Source organism: Musca domestica, unplaced genomic scaffold (assembly GCF_030504385.1).
Source record: "Musca domestica strain aabys unplaced genomic scaffold, Musca_domestica.polishedcontigs.V.1.1 22, whole genome shotgun sequence".
NCBI classification, from domain to species: Eukaryota; Metazoa; Arthropoda; class Insecta; order Diptera; family Muscidae; genus Musca; species Musca domestica.
The window spans coordinates 11,539,577-11,566,849 of NW_026712262.1; the positions used below are offsets into that span (position 1 = coordinate 11,539,577).

The 27,273-nt window shown below is 36.8% G+C and overlaps 1 protein-coding gene across 1 annotated transcript in view; it reads right to left on the reverse strand.

Moving 5' to 3' along the window:
• Positions 1–27,273, reverse strand: part of LOC101893497 (dmX-like protein 2) — a gene marked incomplete in the record, with an annotated part of 462,308 nt that overhangs the window by 59,821 nt on the left and 375,214 nt on the right. The window contains 2 exon segments of the mRNA XM_059123050.1: positions 17,519–17,588; positions 17,645–17,914. Of these exon segments, the coding sequence (XP_058979033.1) occupies positions 17,519–17,588; positions 17,645–17,914 (340 nt within the window).

The window sequence follows — 27,273 nt, forward strand, 5'->3', positions numbered from 1 at the left end:
TGGATTCCCTGTGTCAAAACGCTCATCCGTATATAATTAATCGTTGCAAAGTTTGTTGGCTTGAGAAAAATCGATCGCAGATTATGGCTGCTTTTCCTCCCGAAAGAATTTCGATAACTAGAGCTTTCACTACAACTGGGATAGACCTTTTGATATTAAGTCGTTTATGGGTATTACTAAAGGATATGTTTGCGTCTTTGTTTGTTTCACGACCAAAGGTCGTCGCGGTTGTCCTAAAACAATTTTTTTTAACAACGGGACAAACTTTGTTGGTGCTTCGCTGAATTCGAAAAAAATTTTAGAACTTTTTTTAGTGAAAGTCGTAATACCATTTGTTTCTCTATGGGGTATCATTATTTGGTAATTTATACAAGGCGCTCCTGTGTCAAATAGTCTCGAGGGACTGGTATCGCTTACACCGGCCCAGTTTCTTATATGAACCTCTTGTTGAAGAATCGCCATTGAGTTTAGTCAATCGGTATAGAAAACTGAAGGCATTGACGCATCAGTGTTGCATTGGGTGGAAAGAAGAGTATTTGTTTAGTTTGAATAAGTGTAAATATCCGGAGAGAAATTTTGCAGTCAATGATTTAGTAGTCTTTAGACATGAAAAACATCAATCTACTTTAGGAAGCTAGGAGCTAGGCACATGAGGACACCACACAACCCCTTGAGCCTATAGATCCCCATACTCAACCCCCCTTAACCGATTGTGCCAGATACTACCCCCCGAGTCAAAAAGATTTTGTGAATAAGCAACAGACCGACGTAATTTCACTGATTTTAGCAAAGCTTTTTCTTGCTTCACAAACAAGACTAAATGGGTTTCCCAACATACGCGGTCTCATTGATTCTCCATTTCTTATAGGTGAAATATACCATAATGTTCCTTCTCGCAGAACTCGTAATTTCGAACCTTTAATATTAATCGTTTGCGAGAACTAACTATGAGCTTAACAGGGGCGGGTGTGAGAGTCGTGGGAACGAACGAAAAAAAAAAGAAAACGTTTCGTTGGCTCGTTTCTAACTTGTACAAGAGCGTTTGTTTTATTGAATTCTGATGATAAATTAGAAACATATAGATTTGCATTATTTATTTCTTATTAATATTAATAAAAACGGGACACTACCACATTTTATTAATATAAAGTAAAAATAAATAATCAATATAATATACATAACAGTTAAACTTGTTACTTATTATAAACTTTATTGATCTGGCAATCCTTTGTTGTATTCGTAGGTTTTCCAATGTATATCTTTTATTCTCCTTCTTTTCTCTATCTATAATATGGACATTTGCTAGATCAGCTGTTTGGCCACTGTTTTTGCTAATCCCTTATTAATATCATTTTGATATTCTCCTATTCTTACACCAAGCATTCTTTTTGTTGTACCTACATAAACTTTCCCGCATTTTCTTTCTCATTGCCTTTGCAATTGTCTTCTTTTGTTTTTGTGCGTTTGAAAATCTCTTGCATTGTCTGATTGGATTTGCGTGCTATCATTGTTGTTGTACTTGTAATGATTCGTTTCAGGTCTCATAAAAATTTGTTCATTTGATTTGTTAGTTTTTTCTATATTTTTGTTTTCTTTGTTTTTGCAGTTAATGATTATTTTCTTTATAAGATGAGTTGGGTAACTATTTTTCTTCAATATTTCTGCATACTTTCGATGTTTCTTTTAATAAATTGTTCATCTGTTAAGTACATTATTTTGTTATGTAGTTTTATGGTGGTGTTGATTTCTATGTTTAGTGGTTGTGTGGAGTGGAAGTTTATTATTAGGCCTGATGATATGTCTTTTTCGTCCATGTATTTTGTCAGCATTTTAATTTTTGTATCTTTTTTGTTGAGTTAATTAATATCATAGTCAAGTAGTGTGTCAAGTATAATATCCGCTATCGTGGGTGAAATGGGGTTGCTTATTGGCATACCATACATCTGATGGTAAAAATTGTTGTTGCATTTAAAGTAATTGTTGTCCTTTAGAACAAAGTTTAGTATCTTCAGAAACATTTGTTTTGGAATTTTAGTGTTTTCCTCAATTATTTTGCATTTGTCCATAAAATTTTTTCATTGCGAGTTGTGTGGGGGTGTTTGTGAAAGATATTACATAAAAAGATATTACATGCTATCCTTATCTAAGTATATGTCGTTTGTTCTTTCTTTTAAATTTATGCTGTTTTTACGTTGTACGTAGGAGAAATTAATGTTTTCAATATCTTACCAATAAGGTGCTAAGTTGTAGCAGGGTACATTGATAGATGAGGAAATAGGTCTTAAAGGAATGTTCTCTTTGTGTATCTTTGGTAATCCGTGAAGATCAGGAGCTGCTGCAGCAATACTTGTTAGTTTGGATTTTTCCCACTTGGTTATGATGTCTGTCTTGTGAAGTTCAGCTACTTTGTTATTGTTTAATCGTTGGAGTTTTGTTGTTGGATCTTCTCGAGTTAACTTATAGGTTGATTTGACCTCTAGCAACGCATTAAGTTTTTGTGCATATACTTCTTTATAAAGAATAACAGTTTTGTTGCCTTTGTCCTATGTAACTATAATTTTGTCTCCAATCTCTTTTATTAACTTTTTTTGTGTCCTCAAAGATTGCTAATATGTATTTTTTTTGTCGTTATTATATATATTTCTTTTGTAGTTGGATATTCTATTAGCTATTTTTGCTCTGGTGATTTCTTTTTCTGAATCGTCTTTTATAGTCTAAGTTTTTATAGTCTGTAAATGTTTAGTTTTTCTTTTTGATTTTATGTTGTATTATCGTTTTAATTGCTCGCCTTTAAATCTAATCAGTTCTGTTTCGTCGAGTGTATTTTGTAATTTTGTTTTAATATGTGTTGTTTAACTTACATAAATTATTATGCATTATTTATTTCTTATTAATATTAACAAAAACGGGAATCCACAACATTTAATTAATATAAAGTAAAAATAAATAATCAATTAAATATAAATCATAGTTGAACTTAAGCTAATCACTGAACCGTTTATAAATAATCACAATAGAATACTGTAGTGTAGTATTAAAATATGTTTCTCATTTATCAATAAATAAACCAAACGCTCTTGAAAAAGTTTGAAACAAGCCAACGAAACGTTGAGCAAAACATGAAATAAATTCGTTTATTTTCATTTAATTAACCTGACCAAAAAAGCTCAATAAACCCATATTGAATAAAAGTTTTGTTTTTCCCTTAATTGGTAATTCGTATTTCTATTCCGTCTTCAACCAATTTTGTAAGTGTACACATTCACATTCCGATGCGTCACTTCTTCCCATTTCCGCAAGATGCCATATTTTTATACCCTCCACCTTGGAAAGGAGGGTATATTAACTTTGTCATTCCGTTTGTAACATCCTTAAATATTCGTCTTAGACCCCATAAAGTATATATATTCATAATCAGCATAAAATTCTAAGTCGATTTAACGATGTCCGTCTGTCTGTCTGTCTGTCCGTCTGTCTGTTGAAATCACGATACATTATTTGACGTAGAGCGCCAAAATTTAGCAGAGCTATTTGCATTGTGTCTAGGATGGTTGGTATTGAAAATGAGATATATCGGTCCACGTTCTGGTATAGTCCCCATATAACGGTTCCTCCCGATATTCGGTATTTTGATGATTTATGCCACATTTTTTCACGGATTTGTCTGGAAATTGGTATTTGTAGGTCATAACGGGTCCCTGAGCGTGTGGCAAAACATTGCATGTATAGGTTCCCGTTGTGATATAGCCCCCATATAAAGGTACCTACCGATATTCGGTATTTGTTTTTTTTTTGCCACATTTTTTCACGGATTTGTCTAAAAATTGGTATTTGTAGGTCATAATGGTTTCCAGTTCCGGTGGCGAAACATTGCATGTATAGGTCCATGATTTGGTATAGCCCCCATATAACGGTACCTCCCGATATTCGGTAATTTGATGATTTTTGCAACCTTTTTCACGGATTTGTCTGAAAATTGGTATTTGTTGGTCATAATGGTTTCCAGGTCCGGTGGCGAAACATTGCATGTATAGGTCCATGATTTGGTATAGCCCCCATATAACGGTACCTCCCGATATTCGGTAATTTGATGATTTTTGCAACCTTTTCCACGGATTTGTCTGAAAATTGGTATTTGTTGGTCATAATGGGTTCCAGCTCCGGTGGCGAAACATTGTAATTATAGGTCCACGTTTTGGTATAGCCCCCATATAACGGTACCTCCCGATATTCGGTAATTTGATGATTTTTGCCACATTGGTATTTGTTGGTCATAATGGGTTCCAGCTTCGGTGGCGAAACATTGCATGCATGGGTCCATGATTTGATATAGCCCCCATATAACGGTACATCCCGATATTCGGTATTTTGATGGTTTTTGCAACATTTTTTCACTGATTTGTCTGAAAATTGGTATTTGTGGGTCCTAATGGGTCCTAGTTTGTGTCGCGAAACATTGTAATTATAGGTCCACGTTTTGGTGTAGCCCCCATATAACAGTACCTCCCGATATTTGGCATTTTAATGGTTTTTGCCACATTTCTTCTAATGTTTCTTTTCCCCTAAGGTGGAGGGTATTAAAAGTTTGGCCCGGCCGAACTTAATGTTTTTTTACTTGTTTATTATCGAGTTGTCACTAAAAATGATAAATAAAATTTTCGTCAGTAAACTTTGGCAGCTGGGACCTTTATTTTACTCAATCAATAAATAAAATCGATATACACTTACAAATTTTTTCCCACTCCACATATTTCAAAAATTGCTTTATAAAAGTGGTCAAATGAGTACAATATGTTAAGTAATTGTAAACACCACATAATCAGTATTTACACGCAAATAAAAGTTTAGCCAGTCTTATTACATTCCAAGAAAGCTTACTAATCACCTTTGAAGCGACCGATGCTCTAATTTTTTAAATCTATGATCGTAATATGTTATATTATTTTAGACAAAAAGGACAAAAATAGTCATTATCTATAAATGTCCGATTTAAACACTCATATAGTAAAAACTACTTGATGTATCAATACAAAAATCAGATTTTCTATTAATTCCCATCAATACATTTGTAAAACAAGGCACTTGGTTTTGGCCACGGTTTTGATATTCTCCTATTCTTACACCAAGCATTCTTTTTGTTGTACCTACATAAACTTTCCCGCATTTTCTTTCTCATTGCCTTTGCAATTGTCTTCTTTTGTTTTTGTGCGTTTGAAAATCTTTTGCATTGTCTGATTGGATTTATGTGCTATCATTGTTGTTGTACTTGTAATGATTCGTTTCAGGTCTCATAAAAATTTGTTCATTTGATTTGTTAGTTTTTTCTATATTTTTGTTTTCTTTGTTTTTGCAGTTAATGATTATTTTCTTTATAAGATGAGTTGGGTAACTATTTTTCTTCAATATTTCTGCATACTTTCGATGTTTCTTTTAATAAATTGTTCATCTGTTAAGTACATTATTTTGTTATGTAGTTTTATGGTGGTGTTGATTTTTATGTTTAGTGGTTGTGTGGAGTGGAAGTTTATTATTCAGCCTGATGATATGTCTTTAGTGCACCATTCAGTGTATATTTTGTTTTCGTCTCGTATAATTAACATGTCTAAATATGGTAGTTTTCCATTATCTTCCTTTTTCATTGTAGATTTTATTTTATGGTGATAAGTGTTAAGGGGATTTAGAATAATATTTTCGTAATTTTTGTTGATAACCGCAAAGATGTCGTCCATGTATTTTGTCAGCATTTTAATTTTTGTATCTTTTTTGTTGAGTTAATTAATATCATAGTCAAGTAGTGTGTCAAGTATAATATCCGCTATCGTGGGTGAAATGGGGTTGCTTATTGGCATACCATACATCTGATGGTAAAAATTGTTGTTGCATTTAAAGTAATTGTTGTCCTTTAGAACAAAGTTTAGTATCTTCAGAAACATTTGTTTTGGAATTTTAGTGTTTTCCTCAACTATTTTGCATTTGTCCATAATATTTTTTCATTGCGAGTTGTGTGGGGGTGTTTGTGAAAGATATTACATAAAAAGATATTACATGCTATCCTTATCTAAGTATATGTCGTTTGTTCTTTCTTTTAAATTTATGCTGTTTTTACGTTGTACGTAGGAGAAATTAATGTTTTCAATATCTTACCAATAAAGTGCTAAGTTGTAGCAGGGTACATTGTGTATCTTTGGTAATCCGTGAAGATCAGGAGCTGCTGCAGCAATACTTGTTAGTTTGGATTTTTCCCACTTGGTTATGATGTCTGTCTTGTGAAGTTCAGCTACTTTGTTATTGTTTAATCGTTGGAGTTTTGTTGTTGGATCTTCTCGAGTTAACTTATAGGTTGATTTGACCTCTAGCAACGCATTAAGTTTTTGTGTATATACTTCTTTATAAAGAATAACAGTTTTGTTGCCTTTGTCCTATGTAACTATAATTTTGTCTCCAATCTCTTTTATTAACTTTTTTTTGTGTCCTCAAAGATTGCTAATATGTATTTTTTGTCGTTATTATATATATTTCTTTTGTAGTTGAATATTCTATTAGCTATTTTTGCCCTGGTGATTTCTTTTTCTGAATCGTCTTTTATAGTCTAAGTTTTTATAGTCTGTAAATGTTTAGTTTTTCTTTTTGATTTTATGTTGTATTATCGTTTTAATTGCTCGCCTTTAAATCTAATCAGTTCTGTTTCGTCGAGTGTATTTTGTAATTTTGTTTTAATATGTGTTGTTTAACTTACATAAATTATTATGCATTATTTATTTCTTATTAATATTAACAAAAACGGGAATCCACAACATTTAATTAATATAAAGTAAAAATAAATAATCAATTAAATATAAATCATAGTTGAAATTAAGCTAATCACTGAACCGTTTATAAATAATCACAATAGAATACTGTAGTGTAGTATTAAAATATGTTTCTCATTTATCAATAAATAAACCAAACGCTCTTGAAAAAGTTTGAAACAAGCCAACGAAACGTTGAGCAAAACATGAAATAAATTCGTTTATTTTCATTTAATTAACCTGACCATAAAAGCTCAATAAACCCATATTGAATAAAAGTTTTGTTTTTCCCTTAATTGGTAATTCGTATTTCTATTCCGTCTTCAACCAATTTTGTAAGTGTACACATTCACATTCCGATGCGTCACTTCTTCCCATTTCCGCAAGATGCCATATTTTTATACCCTCCACCTTGGAAAGGAGGGTATATTAACTTTGTCATTCCGTTTGTAACATCCTTAAATATTCGTCTTAGACCCCATAAAGTATATATATTCATAATCAGCATAAAATTCTAAGTCGATTTAACGATGTCCGTCTGTCTGTCTGTCTGTCCGTCTGTCTGTTGAAATCACGATACATTATTTGACGTAGAGCGCCAAAATTTAGCAGAGCTATTTGCATTATGTCTAGGATGGTTGGTATTGAAAATGAGATATATCGGTCCACGTTCTGGTATAGTCCCCATATAACGGTTCCTCCCGATATTCGGTATTTTGATGATTTATGCCACATTTTTTCACGGATTTGTCTGGAAATTGGTATTTGTAGGTCATAACGGGTCGCTGAGCGTGTGGCAAAACATTGCATGTATAGGTTCCCGTTGTGATATAGCCCCCATATAAAGGTACCTACCGATATTCGGTATTTGTTTTTTTTTTGCCACATTTTTTCACGGATTTGTCTAAAAATTGGTATTTGTAGGTCATAATGGTTTCCAGTTCCGGTGGCGAAACATTGCATGTATAGGTCCATGATTTGGTATAGCCCCCATATAACGGTACCTCCCGATATTCGGTAATTTGATGATTTTTGCAACCTTTTTCACGGATTTGTCTGAAAATTGGTATTTGTTGGTCATAATGGTTTCCAGGTCCGGTGGCGAAACATTGCATGTATAGGTCCATGATTTGGTATAGCCCCCATATAACGGTACCTCCCGATATTCGGTAATTTGATGATTTTTGCAACCTTTTCCACGGATTTGTCTGAAAATTGGTATTTGTTGGTCATAATGGGTTCCAGCTCCGGTGGCGAAACATTGTAATTATAGGTCCACGTTTTGGTATAGCCCCCATATAACGGTACCTCCCGATATTCGGTAATTTGATGATTTTTGCCACATTGGTATTTGTTGGTCATAATGGGTTCCAGCTTCGGTGGCGAAACATTGCATGCATGGGTCCATGATTTGATATAGCCCCCATATAACGGTACATCCCGATATTCGGTATTTTGATGGTTTTTGCAACATTTTTTCACTGATTTGTCTGAAAATTGGTATTTGTGGGTCCTAATGGGTCCTAGTTTGTGTCGCGAAACATTGTAATTATAGGTCCACGTTTTGGTGTAGCCCCCATATAACAGTACCTCCCGATATTTGGCATTTTAATGGTTTTTGCCACATTTCTTCTAATGTTTCTTTTCCCCTAAGGTGGAGGGTATTAAAAGTTTGGCCCGGCCGAACTTAATGTTTTTTTACTTGTTTATTATCGAGTTGTCACTAAAAATGATAAATAAAATTTTCGTCAGTAAACTTTGGCAGCTGGGACCTTTATTTTACTCAATCAATAAATAAAATCGATATACACTTACAAATTTTTTCCCACTCCACATATTTCAAAAATTGCTTTATAAAAGTGGTCAAATGAGTACAATATGTTAGGTAATTGTAAACACCACATAATCAGTATTTACACGCAAATAAAAGTTTAGCCAGTCTTATTACATTCCAAGAAAGCTTACTAATCACCTTTGAAGCGACCGATGCTCTAATTTTTTAAATCTATGATCGTAATATGTTATATTATTTTAGACAAAAAGGACAAAAATAGTCATTATCTATAAATGTCCGATTTAAACACTCATATAGTAAAAACTACTAGATGTATCAATACAAAAATCAGATTTTCTATTAATTCCCATCAATACATTTGTAAAACAAGGCACTTGGTTTTGGCCACGGTTTTGATATTCTCCTATTCTTACACCAAGCATTCTTTTTGTTGTACCTACATAAACTTTCCCGCATTTTCTTTCTCATTGCCTTTGCAATTGTCTTCTTTTGTTTTTGTGCGTTTGAAAATCTTTTGCATTGTCTGATTGGATTTATGTGCTATCATTGTTGTTGTACTTGTAATGATTCGTTTCAGGTCTCATAAAAATTTGTTCATTTGATTTGTTAGTTTTTTCTATATTTTTGTTTTCTTTGTTTTTGCAGTTAATGATTATTTTCTTTATAAGATGAGTTGGGTAACTATTTTTCTTCAATATTTCTGCATACTTTCGATGTTTCTTTTAATAAATTGTTCATCTGTTAAGTACATTATTTTGTTATGTAGTTTTATGGTGGTGTTGATTTTTATGTTTAGTGGTTGTGTGGAGTGGAAGTTTATTATTCAGCCTGATGATATGTCTTTAGTGCACCATTCAGTGTATATTTTGTTTTCGTCTCGTATAATTAACATGTCTAAATATGGTAGTTTTCCATTATCTTCCTTTTTCATTGTAGATTTTATTTTATGGTGATAAGTGTTAAGGGGATTTAGAATAATATTTTCGTAATTTTTGTTGATAACCGCAAAGATGTCGTCCATGTATTTTGTCAGCATTTTAATTTTTGTATCTTTTTTGTTGAGTTAATTAATATCATAGTCAAGTAGTGTGTCAAGTATAATATCCGCTATCGTGGGTGAAATGGGGTTGCTTATTGGCATACCATACATCTGATGGTAAAATTTGTTGTTGCATTTAAAGTAATTGTTGTCCTTTAGAACAAAGTTTAGTATCTTCAGAAACATTTGTTTTGGAATTTTAGTGTTTTCCTCAATTATTTTGCATTTGTCCATAAAATTTTTTCATTGCGAGTTGTGTGGGGGTGTTTGTGAAAGATATTACATAAAAAGATATTACATGCTATCCTTATCTAAGTATATGTCGTTTGTTCTTTCTTTTAAATTTATGCTGTTTTTACGTTGTACGTAGGAGAAATTAATGTTTTCAATATCTTACCAATAAAGTGCTAAGTTGTAGCAGGGTACATTGATAGATGAGGAAATAGGTCTTAAAGGAATGTTCTCTTTGTGTATCTTTGGTAATCCGTGAAGATCAGGAGCTGCTGCAGCAATACTTGTTAGTTTGGATTTTTCCCACTTGGTTATGATGTCTGTCTTGTGAAGTTCAGCTACTTTGTTATTGTTTAATCGTTGGAGTTTTGTTGTTGGATCTTCTCGAGTTAACTTATAGGTTGATTTGACCTCTAGCAACGCATTAAGTTTTTGTGTATATACTTCTTTATAAAGAATAACAGTTTTGTTGCCTTTGTCCTATGTAACTATAATTTTGTCTCCAATCTCTTTTATTAACTTTTTTTTTGTGTCCTCAAAGATTGCTAATATGTATTTTTTGTCGTTATTATATATATTTCTTTGTAGTTGAATATTCTATTAGCTATTTTTGCCCTGGTGATTTCTTTTTCTGAATCGTCTTTTATAGTCTAAGTTTTTATAGTCTGTAAATGTTTAGTTTTTCTTTTTGATTTTATGTTGTATTATCGTTTTAATTGCTCGCCTTTAAATCTAATCAGTTCTGTTTCGTCGAGTGTATTTTGTAATTTTGTTTTAATATGTGTTGTTTAACTTACATAAATTATTATGCATTATTTATTTCTTATTAATATTAACAAAAACGGGAATCCACAACATTTAATTAATATAAAGTAAAAATAAATAATCAATTAAATATAAATCATAGTTGAAATTAAGCTAATCACTGAACCGTTTATAAATAATCACAATAGAATACTGTAGTGTAGTATTAAAATATGTTTCTCATTTATCAATAAATAAACCAAACGCTCTTGAAAAAGTTTGAAACAAGCCAACGAAACGTTGAGCAAAACATGAAATAAATTCGTTTATTTTCATTTAATTAACCTGACCATAAAAGCTCAATAAACCCATATTGAATAAAAGTTTTGTTTTTCCCTTAATTGGTAATTCGTATTTCTATTCCGTCTTCAACCAATTTTGTAAGTGTACACATTCACATTCCGATGCGTCACTTCTTCCCATTTCCGCAAGATGCCATATTTTTATACCCTCCACCTTGGAAAGGAGGGTATATTAACTTTGTCATTCCGTTTGTAACATCCTTAAATATTCGTCTTAGACCCCATAAAGTATATATATTCATAATCAGCATAAAATTCTAAGTCGATTTAACGATGTCCGTCTGTCTGTCCGTCTGTCTGTTGAAATCACGATACATTATTTGACGTAGAGCGCCAAAATTTAGCAGAGCTATTTGCATTGTGTCTAGGATGGTTGGTATTGAAAATGAGATATATCGGTCCACGTTCTGGTATAGTCCCCATATAACGGTTCCTCCCGATATTCGGTATTTTGATGATTTATGCCACATTTTTTCACGGATTTGTCTGGAAATTGGTATTTGTAGGTCATAACGGGTCCCTGAGCGTGTGGCAAAACATTGCATGTATAGGTTCCCGTTGTGATATAGCCCCCATATAAAGGTACCTCCCGATATTCGGTATTTTAGTTTTTTTTTTGCCACATTTTTTCACGGATTTGTCTAAAAATTGGTATTTGTAGGTCATAATGGTTTCCAGTTCCGGTGGCGAAACATTGCATGTATAGGTCCATGATTTGGTATAGCCCCCATATAACGGTACCTCCCGATATTCGGTAATTTGATGATTTTTGCAACCTTTTTCACGGATTTGTCTGAAAATTGGTATTTGTTGGTCATAATGGTTTCCAGCTCCGGTGGCGAAACATTGCATGTATAGGTCCATGATTTGGTATAGCCCCCATATAACGGTACCTCCCGATATTCGGTAATTTGATGATTTTTGCAACCTTTTCCACGGATTTGTCTGAAAATTGGTATTTGTTGGTCATAATGGGTTCCAGCTCCGGTGGCGAAACATTGTAATTATAGGTCCACGTTTTGGTATAGCCCCCATATAACGGTACCTCCCGATATTCGGTAATTTGATGATTTTTGCCACATTGGTATTTGTTGGTCATAATGGGTTCCAGCTTCGGTGTCGAAACATTGCATGCATGGGTCCATGATTTGATATAGCCCCCATATAACGGTACATCCCGATATTCGGTATTTTGATGGTTTTTGCAACATTTTTTCACTGATTTGTCTGAAAATTGGTATTTGTGGGTCCTAATGGGTCCTAGTTTGTGTCGCGAAACATTGTAATTATAGGTCCACGTTTTGGTGTAGCCCCCATATAACAGTACCTCCCGATATTTGGCATTTTAATGGTTTTTGCCACATTTCTTCTAATGTTTCTTTTCCCCTAAGGTGGAGGGTATTAAAAGTTTGGCCCGGCCGAACTTAATGTTTTTTTACTTGTTTATTATCGAGTTGTCACTAAAAATGATAAATAAAATTTTCGTCAGTAAACTTTGGCAGCTGGGACCTTTATTTTACTCAATCAATAAATAAAATCGATATACACTTACAAATTTTTTCCCACTCCACATATTTCAAAAATTGCTTTATAAAAGTGGTCAAATGAGTACAATATGTTAGGTAATTGTAAACACCACATAATCAGTATTTACACGCAAATAAAAGTTTAGCCAGTCTTATTACATTCCAAGAAAGCTTACTAATCACCTTTGAAGCGACCGATGCTCTAATTTTTTAAATCTATGATCGTAATATGTTATATTATTTTAGACAAAAAGGACAAAAATAGTCATTATCTATAAATGTCCGATTTAAACACTCATATAGTAAAAACTACTTGATGTATCAATACAAAAATCAGATTTTCTATTAATTCCCATCAATACATTTGTAAAACAAGGCACTTGGTTTTGGCCACGGTCTTGACACTGTGCATCGCTGGCCCATTGTTTTACTTTTGAAGATGTTGTCTACAATGAAATGACATAAAACATACTGTGATCGATTCTTAATAACAATCAGTTTTATCATTCATACTACATTTATGTACAACTTATTAACATAATTACGCTAAGCCTTGTAGGACATAGTTATTGTTGTTGTAGCAGCTCATACATCTGTGTTCGTTCGGTTTTCATTTCCTGACTCCATTTAATCTGGTTCTGCCTCTAAGTCCAGTCTCAAAAAGGATGCAACCTGTATGGATTGTGTCCATAACGAGACTGGAGTTAGGTGAGTAGGCTTGGCTGGACAGCGAAATAGGTGCAGCGTCATGTCGGCCTGTGCCACAAGCTGGGCAGATGTTCTGTACATCGGTGTTAATCCGGGCCCAGTAGAAATTTAGGCGGCTGCAACATCCAGATCGTAATTGAGCCAAAACTATTCGGGTTTATAGGGGCAGCTCTCCTTCTTCAGCTGCGACGGGAGGGGATGGTCTCCTAGCGCAGTATTCACTCTATACCTACAATGGCGGCATTCTGGCAGGACCGAATATTTTTTTACTGCAGCCGCATAGATTACCACATACCGGCCTATCGCGTTGTAAGAGGTTTCCTTATCAGCTCCCCAAGCATTGCGGGCCATAGACTTGAGGACCTTGTTTCTATTTCTAATATTGTCGCAGATAGTTGTGGTATGCGCGGACTACTTAAAGAGACTATCGAATGTGACCCCTAATACCTTGGGGTAGTTGGTGGTCGGAATTATAGTACCATCGACCTGTGCATTCAAGGATAGCACCATCTCCGCACTTCATGTGGTGAATAGTGTGGCCGTCGACTTAATGGCGGATATCTTCATATTCCTCGCAGTGAAAAAGTCGGTAAGATCAACAAGGTAAGTGTTTAACTGATAGCAAATGTCAACAATAATGGGTCCAAACGCCACGAGCGTACAATCATCTGCCGTCTGGAGGGCGTGGAATGTCAGAAAGGTAGAGGTTAAACAGTTCCGGAGATATGACCCCTCCTTGGGGAACTCCCTGTTTAACTCTACGGATGCTCGACTTCTTGTTTCACAGATGTAGTTTACTATCCAACGTTTCAAACTTGGCCGGAGGGCGGTGCGCTCAATGTCCTCGAACAGTGTGGCATGATTGACTGTATCAAAGGCTTTTTATAAATCAAGTGCCACCATAACTGTTCTATCGCACGGCCTGTTCTGGTTGAGACCTCTGATGACATGTGTGGAAATGGCGTGTAAAGCTGTTGTTGTGCTGTGCAATTTTCGGAATCCGTGTTGATGATCGGGAACTAGTAGGATGGCTAACGACAGATTGAGGAGCTTTGTAAGATACTCAAATCCTGGTTCATCCAGTTGCTTCAACATCACCATATAGATTCCGTCAGGACCAAGCACTTTGGATGACTTTGCGCTTCTGATGACATGTGCAACATCTTCCAACGTAAATTTTGGTGGTACCTTCTCGGCTGGAAGTTATCGTACACGGCGTAGCATCCTTCTCTTAGCCCTGTCACTCTCGGGGTGCTCTACAAACCGCCGGTTGGAATAACACGCGCACCTCTTCGGATCTGTCATTTCTATGCGTTAAATGAGACAGATGTCCGATCGTCCTTTTTCCCAGGGTTCGAGAGCGACTTAACCGTCGCCCACAATTTATTCGTTCCGGTACTGATGTTGCCATGCTTCAGATGTTCTAGCCACTTTTTCCGCTTATGCCCACCTTCAAACCGGTTTACCTCCAGAGTAAGTTCCCTGACTCTGGGGTTATTAGGGTTGGTACGGCGAAGCTCATCTCGCTCGTTTGCTAATCCCGCTGCCTCTGCTGGGAAATTTGGTCTTATCTAAGGTATTCGACCAGCAGGTATATAGCGAGCGGCTGCAGCTTTGATGATGATTGGTTTTCCTGTGGTTAAGGAAAATGCGGTGTTCAGAGTCTATGAAGTCGGGTGGTCTCTTGATGGCGACAATAATGGGGAGGTGGTCTGAGCCTAGAGAAATGACTGATTGCCAAGTTACGCCATTTATCAGACCTGGGGACACGATGAATATGTCCGGTGAACTGTGGCAGTCTCCCCTTATTTTGGTGGGCGCATCCTCATTCACTGTGCAAAACGAGGAGCTATCAATTTGCTCAGCCAGCGCCATGCCTCTCTGGTCATTACCTAGGACGAAATGCCATAATTCCTGATGGACATTGAAATCCCCTAGCTCCAGACGGTTATTTCCTACCAGAAGTGAACTGATATTAGGCATATAACGTGGGCACAGCTATTTAACGGCGGAATATACACGTTGAGTACCTCTACCTCGGCGGTTCCACACTTGACCGCCACCCCTTATACATTCCATGTACGGCGGGATAGAGTGATGCAATAGGAACGCTAATCATCCAACTCCACCCCTGGAGCGATCCTTCCACAGTACGTTGTATCCATCACAACTTTGAAGCCTGCAGGTGGTACTCAGCTTCGTTTCCTAGATCGCTGCCACCTTGATGTTCTTCCGACTCATGAAGCTTACGATTCCGATCTTACTCGGAGACCATCACAATAAACTGGAGAAATGACGCATTATCCGGAACTTGAAAAGCAATGTGTGGCGTCAACTGCTGCATGAATTGCTGTTGAGGAGATTGCGGGGAGTCTCATATTGCGACGACGATGAGGACGCCGAAGATGAAGACTCACTGGGGTCTACATTGACGCAGCAGGAAGCAATGTAGTCCTTATCGCTGTATTTCTATATCCGGTTTAGGCCGGAACAATTTCGGAAATGCATCCACTCCATAATATAAACCCTTTCTAAAACATGTTTTTTTGGAACCTAAATTCTCCCCTCAATTGTTTTTTAGAGGTTTAAAATTACATTGGATATACGTATCACAATAAGATAGTTTATTTTACATTTACCCTTAAAATTGAAAATAAATAAATAAAACATTTTCTCGCTAATTTTTACTAGATAAATGGAAAAAAATAAACGCAAAAAAGTAAAAAAGGCCGAACTTTAAATACCCTCCACCATTTAGTACGAATTTGGCAATTTTCAAAAAAATTAAATCCGTTAAAATCTGAAAAATACCGAATGTAGCCGTATATTAGGTTCTATACGACGACGTGGATCTATTATTGTCACAAGCTATTATTACATTCAAATGCGAAACTTGAAAAAAATTGTTTATAATGTAGTTAAAATCATCAAAATACCGAATATAGGGTGGTACCATGGGGGTTATAAAATGTGGACCTGCACAGACAATTTTCTGTCATAGGCTGTAGTATTCATTTTAAACTTGAAATACCAAATTTGAAACGATTCCGGCGAATAACGTCGCTAGAATCATCAAAATATCTAATATCTGGAGGTACCGTTTTATAGGGGCTATACGAAGACGTGGATCTTCACAGACAATTTTCTGTCATAGGCTGTAGTATACCTTACGAAATTCAAATACTAAATTTGAAATAGTTCCGGTAAATAATGTCTCTACCGTTATATTAGGGGTTATACGAAGACGTGGACCTACATGGCCCATTTTCAATACCAAAAATCCTGCAAACATAATACACATTTGAGTAAAATTTTATTAACCTACTTCATTTCATTCGGAAGCTAGAGTGATTTCCACAGAAGTATAGACGGACGGACTTTGCTAAATCGTCATAGAATTTTATGAATATATATACTTTTGGGGTCTAAAATGTATATTTCGAGGTGGAGGGTATAAAAAGAGAATCATGTTTGATTGTTTAGTCAATCCAACATTCGTAACAAGTAATTTTCTACGTCTGAAAAAAGGTTGACCTAAATGACACTAAAGTTAAAATCTCATATCATTAAGTGCAGCAACAACAATAGCCATAATAGATAAAAAATTATCATCACCCACATGTTACTTCATTATCATAATCAGCATTTATAGATCATCAAACTACATTAGAACTTCATGAAGGCCTACGAATGAACAGCAGCCAATGTATGGTTCGGTTTATGGACTGGTGGCATCATAGGACCATACTTCTTCAAAGACGCTGGGAATCGTAACGTAACTGTGAATGATGAGTGATAATGTAAGATAATATTCAACTTTTTTGCCTAAAACGCAAAAGCTTGACTTGTATGACTTCTGATTTTAACAAGATGGGGCCTCACGCCATATATCGCGCGTAACAATGGAGTTCGGCGTAACGAGTTCGGTAAACATTTTATTTTACATTCGGTCAGTTCTCCGCCTATAATCGCGCCATGTATAGTTTTCAGACTATTTTTTGTGGGGCTACGTTAAAGTTCATGTCTGTGCAGATTAGCCCGCTTCAATTGACGCATAAGAAGACAACATTGAAGCATTTATTCGTAAAATACCAGCTGAAATGCTATCCTACCGCATGTATACAAGCAGTTTGGTAGTTTATTTGTGTACATAATTTAAAAATGTTTCTTTAAAATAAATAAAATAACTTTTAATTACAAAAAAATGTTCTAAATCACTGTTTTTAACGTCACTGCGTTTACTCTTTGGTTCAAACATAATGGTTATGAAGTTACGGACTTTGACAAATTTTAGCTTTATTTTAACAAGTATGCATATATCTTACCTGTTGCCAGTAAACTACATGATCCTAAAAACACAAAATCAGAAAGCGTCTTGTTGTGGCACTGGTATGTCTGTTTGGAAAACATAATTATTAATCAATATTTAAATTTGCTGAAGTTAAACTTACAAAAAACGATTTATTATTTTGAGAAGCAATACCAGCTTGCCATAAGCTTAGGTTTCCGTCTCCATCTCCAATTCCAAACTTATTTCCTTGTTCAGAAAATCTACATCTGGTTACTTTTGCAAATGTTCCCGAAGCTCGGGGAGTACAAACTACCTGCTGGTGACCCCATTCCCAAATTTGAACAGAACCATCTTGCCCTCCCGTTAAATAAAGCGGCAATAAAGGGTGGGAACTCATCCTTTTAACATTATCAATTTTGTGTTTTAGTATCTGAAAATGGGCATATAAATTCTGAGATAAAAAAGACAGTCTAATAATGAAAACTAGAAATTTAATGCTATTAACGGAAGGTTTTATATCAGGGCAAGGCAAAGAGAGTCTTTAATAAAGAGAGTACATAAATATAACTTACTATATTAAAAACTTATTTCCTTGATTGTAAAACTTTCAGCAGTATAGATTTATCTAGTTTTATAAAATTTTCTATCTGTCAGAATTTGTATATATAAAATTTGTTTGGAAACAGATATTTTAAAACTGAAACTAACAAAACATTTCTCTCTGTTTAAAGAGAGTCAAAGAAACACTTGCAAAATTTTTTATTAAAAAACACATACAATCACATGCAGTGTCCCGCCCTGATTTATACGCTACGAATATCCGTTGTTTCTCATCTCTGGGAGACTTATTTTTCCGCGCCGGAACTTAACAAAAATCTCCGAACCATGATTCTGTTTGACAAAACATTATGTTGCAACAGCGTAGTTTGTCGGAATAAGGAGCTCCATCGCAACACCAACACCATCCTCAACAGCTGTTCCAATTAAAAATTGTTGCCTTTAGTGGCCCTTACATGGAATGTATAGGAGTTTCAGTCTAGTGTTGAACTGTCTATGTAATGGTTCTTACAAAAACCTGTTAAACGTGGGAGGCTAACCCGCATGATACTCCGGATTTTAAGTGCAAACCATAGGTTGTGGCATCACGTGAGATATGTTCGATTCGATTGTGATTTGTTCCATATGTAATGCAAACATTTGTCCCATTGTTCTATTATTATCTTTCTTGTTATTCCTTATATAGTTGAAAACGAATTGTGTAAAGTATTTTTATTCCAAGCAATAAAAGCCAAGAAAGTTTTCAAATAAAAAAGCGTTTGGATTGCGCGCAATTGAAAGAAGCACAACTGCAATTACTCTGAGTTCAGCAGAGGCACAACTTAAGAAGGTAATCGATCACACAGCTCGATTGCATCAAACATTAAAGCAAAATGGGAATGTGATGGTTAATCTGAAAACCAATCAAAACAATTTATATTTGAAAATGTTTCAGACACTGATATGTTTATGGCGTCATTTGTACCTTGCCAACATAAACGAAATTTTGCTCCAAAAATAATAAGCGGATCCGTCAGTGATGTGAATACATAAATTACCTCACTACAGTCCATCGAAATAAACCTTGACGCGGAAAATGGAAGTTACTATGTCAATTAGAGAGAGTAGAGGAAAAATTTGTCCACAAGTCCTGTCTGATACTGAAGCAAGTTAAACGGCGTCCCATGTAGGCGTGTGGTCGTAAATATAAAAAATTGATAGAACCATCAACAACCAAAAAGCATTTTTTTTATTTTTAGAAAAAAATATAACTGAAGAAGCTTTGCTGTGAAAATTATTTGATGGTAGAACTTAATCGCAATAAGTTCGAAATAAATACTTCTTTTCTTGGAACGATCCTTGTAAGTCATCAACCACACCAAACATACCTGGTGAGCCGCTTAACCAACGGCGAAACGCGTCGCATAGTGGCGATCTGTGTCTATATGGCTCTCATTTTCACTGCAAATTTCAAATCATTAAGCTCGTCATCTTAACAAAGCAAGAACTCAAAAATCATTCAGCCGACCCCTGCTGTTGAATTTGAATTTCAAACCTCGGTATGCAGCCACCTAGAATTTGCCCTCTCAACGTTCAGAGCCATAAACCCGGCCTCCTACAGCAGCACTATATCAGGTGTATGCATTGGAAGCAAAAAAAATTGTTAGTAGAGCTTGAGTCGAACTTGGAGGGTTTCTGGTGTTTAATTCGCATATGCTTATCCGCAACAAGTTAAAAATAAATACTGTTTTCATAAGAACGGCCCTTGTAAGCCATCAATCGTGTGTGATGGTGTCTCACTTTTCTTTTCACTGTAAATTTCACATCATTAAGAGAAATAAACACATTTTTTATTTTTCTAATATAAAACACAAAAATCACTCATTAATTAATGCAAAAGGTTAAAAACAAACTAAAAAGTTGAACTTTGACTTTGAATTTCTCTGCAATTACTGAACCAAATTTGATCGCTTTTGATTCAGCGTTCAAAAGTTGCAGAATTTTAACTAATTCGAACCATTGTGCGACGAAAAAAGTTTTCGCACAACAGTCGCGTACGCATACGTTTATTATTGTTTTTAATAAACAGTCTTGTTTCACCGTCACAGACGGTCATAGACGGTGAAACCAGACTGTTGCTTTTCTCACTAAAAATTTTTTCCTGAAGATGACTGTCGAAGACAGTCGAAATATCGGAAAATAAAAATCAAAATTATGAAAATAAAACTCTGATGTTTTCAATTGACCTTAAGCCAAAATAAAGTTAATAAGGTTATATGAGAACTTTAGAAAGAACTTTCTTATGTAAAAGTGTCTTTATGGAAATTGATGTGTTATTTAATTAATATTATGATTTTTTTCAATGTATATGTTATATGGGCGACATACCAAACCAGGAAACTAGATAACATTTTTTACTACAAGGATTGTTATTTATTGTGAGTCTTAAATGCCACATTTAAAACAATTCCATAGAAAATCTGGCTAGGATCTGGATCAATATGGACACTGTTCTGACGACATCCATTATTAATATTAATATAGACGTAACAATGAAATTTAGAAATGTCTACAACGATTATGAAGAATGCAGAGACTTAGAAAACAAAGAGAGAGATAGAGCTCATATTGTCTTCATTGTGCTGCAAACTACTTTTCAGCGGATATAACGGTTTATAAATCAACTTGTAATATATTTATGACGAAATGGAGCTATTGCTTACAAGTCTAGGGAACTAATATAAAAACGATTTAATAATTTTTTTTCCATACGATATTAATCTTTGGAAACCATTTCTCTCGAACTACATACAATATCCCAGAGCAAGTAATGTCGACAAACTGTATAATTTTAGTTAAAAGACTGAAGAAGAAAAAAAATCAACAATTCCTTTCACGCATGATGGTTTTTGAAAAATCTGATAAGAAAATAAGCTAATGCAAATTAACAAGCATTGGAAAGCTTTGTTCAACTTACCTTCCGTAATATAAAACTCAAGGGTCATATCTAAAGAAGATGCAACCAACAGCCGTATGACGTTAAAAAACTAGTTATTTACACCATCACTTGGGAACATATTCATATCTTCATGCACCATGGTTTGTACCATCAAGGCAGGAAACATGTTAAACCCTGAACATCCCATCCCATCTGCTTTCAGAAGTACTCAAGCCATAGCAATCCGTGCATTACCACAAGTGACTCCAAGAGGGGCAAATCAAATATTTCGTGATTGAGGGCATTAAGATCGAGACAAGTAAAATCTTCATTATTGCATACGTAAAACTTCACTTACAATTGCTTTGATTCCCAGGCCCTGCCGGTTATAGTTTTCCAGAATCTGAGTAAGTGAAGTAAAATTTTACCGAAATGGCTTCTTAGCTAATGTTGTATTTGGACTTGTCTGATAAAAACTTGGGAAGTTTTGATGTACGCTCTCAGTCCCGTCGCATTTACGTTGGCGGTGAAGACCGACATTGTCCTGATTAGTACGAGACTGGCTCTGTGCACTGTTTCTTATAACGGCCTAGCGTCAAGAATAAACAGTAACGGTACTAACAAAATCGTTGCATCAATAGCAAATGAAATGCTATTAAGCCGAATAGAGTGAGCAATCACAGATAACCATACGATAGGTGTATTTCGAAACTGATTTCGTGAAGCTTGGAATTAATCTAAGTGCGATGAACTCAATAATGAGTGAACCGAAAAAATATCCTCAAAACGATTGGGTACAATCCCTAGCAGGCTGTTACCCTATACCAGAAAAATGGTTATGCAATTAACTTGGTTATGCAGTTGTTAGATAGATTCAAGGGCCGGGTCCATACGTACCATACGAATACGTGGACCTACATAAGTAGCCTGTAGGACTGATTTCGAACTTTAAATACAAAATTTGAAACAATTCCGTTAAATAATGTCGCTGAAATCGTCAAAATACAGAGTAAAGTAGGTACCGCTATATGTGGGCTATACGACGACGTGGATATGAATAGACAGTCTTCTGTCTTCTTCCGGCTATATGAGAACGTTGATCAGAATAGACAATTTTCTGTCACACACTGTAGTATCTATACCAAACTACAAACACGAAATATTACCCAATTCCGCTGAATAAAGTTGCTAAAACCATCAAACTCCCCCTACGCAAACATCTTAAGGGAAAATAAAAGTTCTATCAAGCCTAATGAAATTGATTGGACCCATTGAACTTGGAAGTAGTCATCAAATGAAAAAATTCCTTGTTGATATCAAACACATTTAAGAGAGCATCGATGAAAAGTAAATTGTAAGTTGAATTCTGGACGCGTCCCATAAAACTGATGCCTCTGGAATAAAAATACACAAGTTTTGGTAGAAATTCCTGGCAATATAGCCAAAAAATTCTGAGGAACACAAATTCGAAGTGGTGGTTATTCAATTTAGATGTACAAGGAAAAATAATCTGGCACGAAACTGTCAAGGAAATGTGGAATCGACGGGCATAAAGCTAGCTTATGCTATAAGTTAAATATGTGTAATCTGCCTAGAAACCGATGAGATAAACATTAATCAATATATGAGCAAATGCACTTCGCGTAGAGGTTTTTAAAATCTTTCAAGCGTATTAGCGAAAAATATAGATCTGACGAAAAAAATAATATGTTTGAAGATACGAAAGGCAATACAGAAAGAAACTGTCATCTAAACATATACAAAATGCAGGAAACCCAAAAAATGTCGTCATGGTACACACAAACGGTATGTGAATTTATAGTTTTACCTTTCCCCAAACATAGAGATGTCGTTAACTAGCATAGATAGATACATATTCCACATAAAAAGTTGTGACACATACGTAGTTATCAAAGGTGATTTCAATGGCAAATTGACCGAAAGGTTCTCTAGAACAACGAACAGAATAGCAATAGTAATCAGTGAGTTTACTGCGAAAAAATCTAAGAACTTAGTAAAAAATGTCTCAAAGCAAAACACGGGGCACTTGAAAAAGAAGAGGTGATTCAAAAGAACTAAAAGAGTATAGCAAGGCAAACAAAACTACAAAACTTTATTGAAAGGTAGGAAACACAAAGAAGTAAAGTAGATTAACAATTTGGCTTTTTCGGCTGTTGACACTATAAAAGTAGTATTTAAAACAGTAAATTAAATATGCCTCAAAAAGCCCTTTGTGATATTATTACCCTTAATGTAAAAAAGCAAATTGAAATATTCTGACATATACGTATTCCTAGCTATCAACTCGGAATAGTTGAAAGCTGCCTAAAGTAAAGAATTTTAATACCTGAATATCAGGTATTTCTTAGGAATACGATGTACGATATGGAGTTTGCTACACAAATTCGAAGCTAGTAGTACTTGATAACAAATTAGCTTTCAACTGTGACTCAGAGCAACGATCCTTTGATCTGGACCGTAAACTCAGCGAATACATGTTTGTGTTCGCCCATTTTCCTGAGTTGAGAGCAACTTGGAATGTTTGTCCCTAGCCGGGGTCGAGACCAACCCTGGACAATGATTTTTCTCCTTATTTCGCAATTGCACTCACCATAGATCGGTCTCGGTAAGATGTAACGGATGCATTGGATACAGTACTACAGTGATAGGGACTACATTGCTTCCTGCTGCGCTCATGTAGACCCCAGTTTCGGCCAGCGGCTGCCAACCCAGTGTATAAATGTTCGTGTTTCTTTATTTTTCTGTATTGGGAGCAGCATATTCCGGAATGCTTGCTCCGGATTCTTTTGGTCCGTGCCGGGCTTGAGGAAAACTCCGGACCATGCTTCTGTACGGTTTGCCAAAACACCATCCACCATAGATCAGTCTCGGTGCGATGTAATGGATGCAGAGGATGGGTGCATTTTAGGAATTGTTCCGGTTTAACCCGGTTGCGAGACTATAGCGATAGGGAATATATTTCATCGTGCTGTACCAACGTAGTCCCCAGTGAGTCTACGACCTCGTCGTCAACTTTCGAGTCGTCGTCGGAGTATGGAACTCCCCCGCAGTCTCCAGAGCAGCAAACTTTACCGCAGCAACTAACGTCACATGTTGTTGTTCCAATTCCGCACAGTGCATCATTCTTGCAATTCAACTGCAGCGGACTTCAAGGCAAAATAGATGAGATAGTGTAATTCATGAGGCGGAGGAATATTAAGATCGCAGCGGTGCAGCAAACCATCTCAGTAAAAATTGTATTGAGGAAAGATCGCACCAGAAGTGGAGGTGGTGGATTAGCGTTCCTGTTACACCATTCTGTTCAATACAGACCTGTCTCGCTTGAGCTAGTCTCTAGTGACCCATACATGGAATGTATGGGGGTAGCAGTCAAGTGTGGAACTGCTTAATGTGTATATCCCTCCGGTTAATAGTTGTGAACCGCGTTATTTGCCTTATATTAGGCATCATTGGTAGGCAATAACCGCCTGGTACTAGGGGATTTCAATGCCCACCATGAGTTGTGGCATTCCGTCCTAGGTAATGACCAGAGGGGATTGGAGGTGGCAGAGCAGATTGACTGCTCCACATTTTGCACGGTAAACCACCCCGAGGATGCCCCACCCGAATAAGAGGAGAGTGTCACAGTTCGCCAGATTTAACCATTGTGTCACCCGGTCTGATAAATGACGTGACTTGGCAACCCGTCATTTCTCTTGGCTCAGACCATCGCCCGATAATCGTCTCCATCAGCAGATCGCCCGATTTCATAACCTCTAAATGCCGCACTTTTCTTTACCATGGGAAAGCCCACTGGCCTGAGTTCATAGAGATCACTAACCTTCGCTTCAGATAACCGCCCAATCCTTCTGATGTTCGGGTAGGTGAAAGGATTTTCCGGGACATCATCAAAGCTGCAGCCGCTCGCTATATACCTGCTGGTCAAATATCCGAAGTAAGACCAAATTTCCCAGCAGAGGCAGCGAGATTAGGGAATGAGCGTGATGAGCTCCGACGTACCAACCCTACTGATCCCAGAGTCTTTGAACTGACAGTGGAAGTCAACAAGTTGGTACAGGAGCATAGGCGGAAAAAGTGGCTAGACCATTTGAAGTGTTGGAACCGATTTTAGTAAACTGTAGATAACGGTAAAGTCACTTTCGAACCCAGGGAAAAAGGATGATAGGACAGCAGTCGCATTTAACGACGTAACTGTGACTGATCCGAAGAGGTGCGCCGAGGATGTACCTCCACAGTTTACGATGGGTGATGTTGTGAATGTCATCCGAAACGCTAAGTCATCTAAAGCGTTGGGCCCGGACGGAATATCAATGGTAATGTTGAAGCAACTGGATACACCGGGAGTTGAGTATCTAACCAAAGTCCTTAACTTGTCGTTAGCCACCCACATAGTTCCCGAAGTCTGGAAAATGGGCAGGGTGGTCCCGCTACTGAAGCCTGGCAAGGATGCCAGCAAAGGCGAATCATACAGGCCAATTTCACTTTTGTCGCCAGTACAAAGACTGGAGGCCTTACTCCTCCCCAGTATCAGAGGAATCTATTCAGTTGCTAACCATCAACACAGTTTCCGTCCTATGTATTAGACGGAAACCGTGTTGATGGTTAGCAACTGAATAGATTCCTCTGATACTGGGGAGGAGTAAGGCCTCCAGAGTCTTTGTACTGGCGACAAAAGTGAAATTGGCCTGTATGATTCGCCTTTGCTGGCATCCTTGCCAGGCTTCAGTAGCGGGACCACCCTGCCCATTTTCCAGACTTCGGGAACTATGTGGGTGGCTAACGACAAGTTAAGGACTTTGGTTAGATACTCAACTCCCGGTGTATCCAGTTGCTTCAACATTACCATTGATATTCCGTCCGGGCCCAACGCTTTAGATGACTTAGCGTTTCGGATGACATTCACAACATCACCCATCGTAAACTGTGGAGGTACATCCTCGGCGCACCTCTTCTACAACATCACTACAACATCATTGCACGCCATATCCACACATATCAGTAAAGGACTCAACCAGAAAAGGCCGTGCCATAGAACAGTAGTGGTAGCTCTCGACCTATCAGCCAAGTTTGAAACTTTGGATAGTCAACTATATGTGTGGACGCCAGTCGTACGTGGAATTCCGGAATAAGAAGTCCAAGCCTCGTAGAGTGAAACAGGGAGTTCCCCAAGGTGGGGTGATATCTCCGGAACTGTTTAACTGTTCCAGTCGGCGTAACTTATGCGGATGACTGTACGATCATGGCGTCGGGCCCTGTAGTTGATGACATATGTGTCAGGGTGAATAGCTATGCGAGGAATATGAAAATATCCGCCACTAAATCGACGGCCACACTATTTACCACATGGACTGCGGAGATGAGAACACAGCTGAATGTGGAGGTCGAGGGGCACATAACTCCGACCACCAACTACCCCAAAATCCATGGGGTCACATTCGATAGCATGTTCAAGTCTTCCGCGCAAGCCGCAGCTATTTGCGATAAAATAAAAAGTAGGAACAAGGTCCTAAAGGCGCTAGCCGCCAGCACTTGGGGTGCGGTAAGGAAACCTTGTTGACCTCTTATAAAGCGATAGGTCGGTCTGTGGTTAGCTATGCGGCTCCAGTGTGGTCGGCGAATACGAGTGAAACGCAGTGGAAAAGTATTCAGACCTGCCAGATTGCCGAGCTGAGAACTGCAACAGGGTGCCACCTCATGACTCCTGTGGACCATTTACATGAGGAGACGAAGATTCTTCCCTTACGTCAGCATAATCATATGCTTTCGTTGGGTGTTATCGTTGGAGTCACCCTAACCACCATATGGTGGATAGAACTCCCCCACCCAGGCGTGTCAGGAAGTACCTGCATGATGTAGAGGGAGAGGTCCAGCGATATAAGAGAGAGCCCCTAGAATTCCTAAACCTGGACATTTTGGATGAACCGGTTTAGTCAGAAGACAAACAACGGAGCATGTTAAAACTGCTACAACAACAACCCCAGTGAGTCGTCGTCCGCGTCTTTATCGTCGTCGCTGTAGGAGTCTATTCCGCAATCTCCACAACAGTCATCTATGTAGTTGACACCACACATTGCTCTTGAAGTTCCGGATAATGCATCTTTTCCCTATTAACTTCGATGGTATCCAAGGCAACGAAATTATAAATTCGTAAGTCGGAAAACTATCGAATTCGCTGCAATCAAAAGATGAAGCTGGGTAACACCTACAACATAAATGTTGTAATGTATATAACGTATTGAGGAAGAATCGCATCAAAGGTGCGCCTGAGCTAGACTCTAGTGTCCCAAACATGG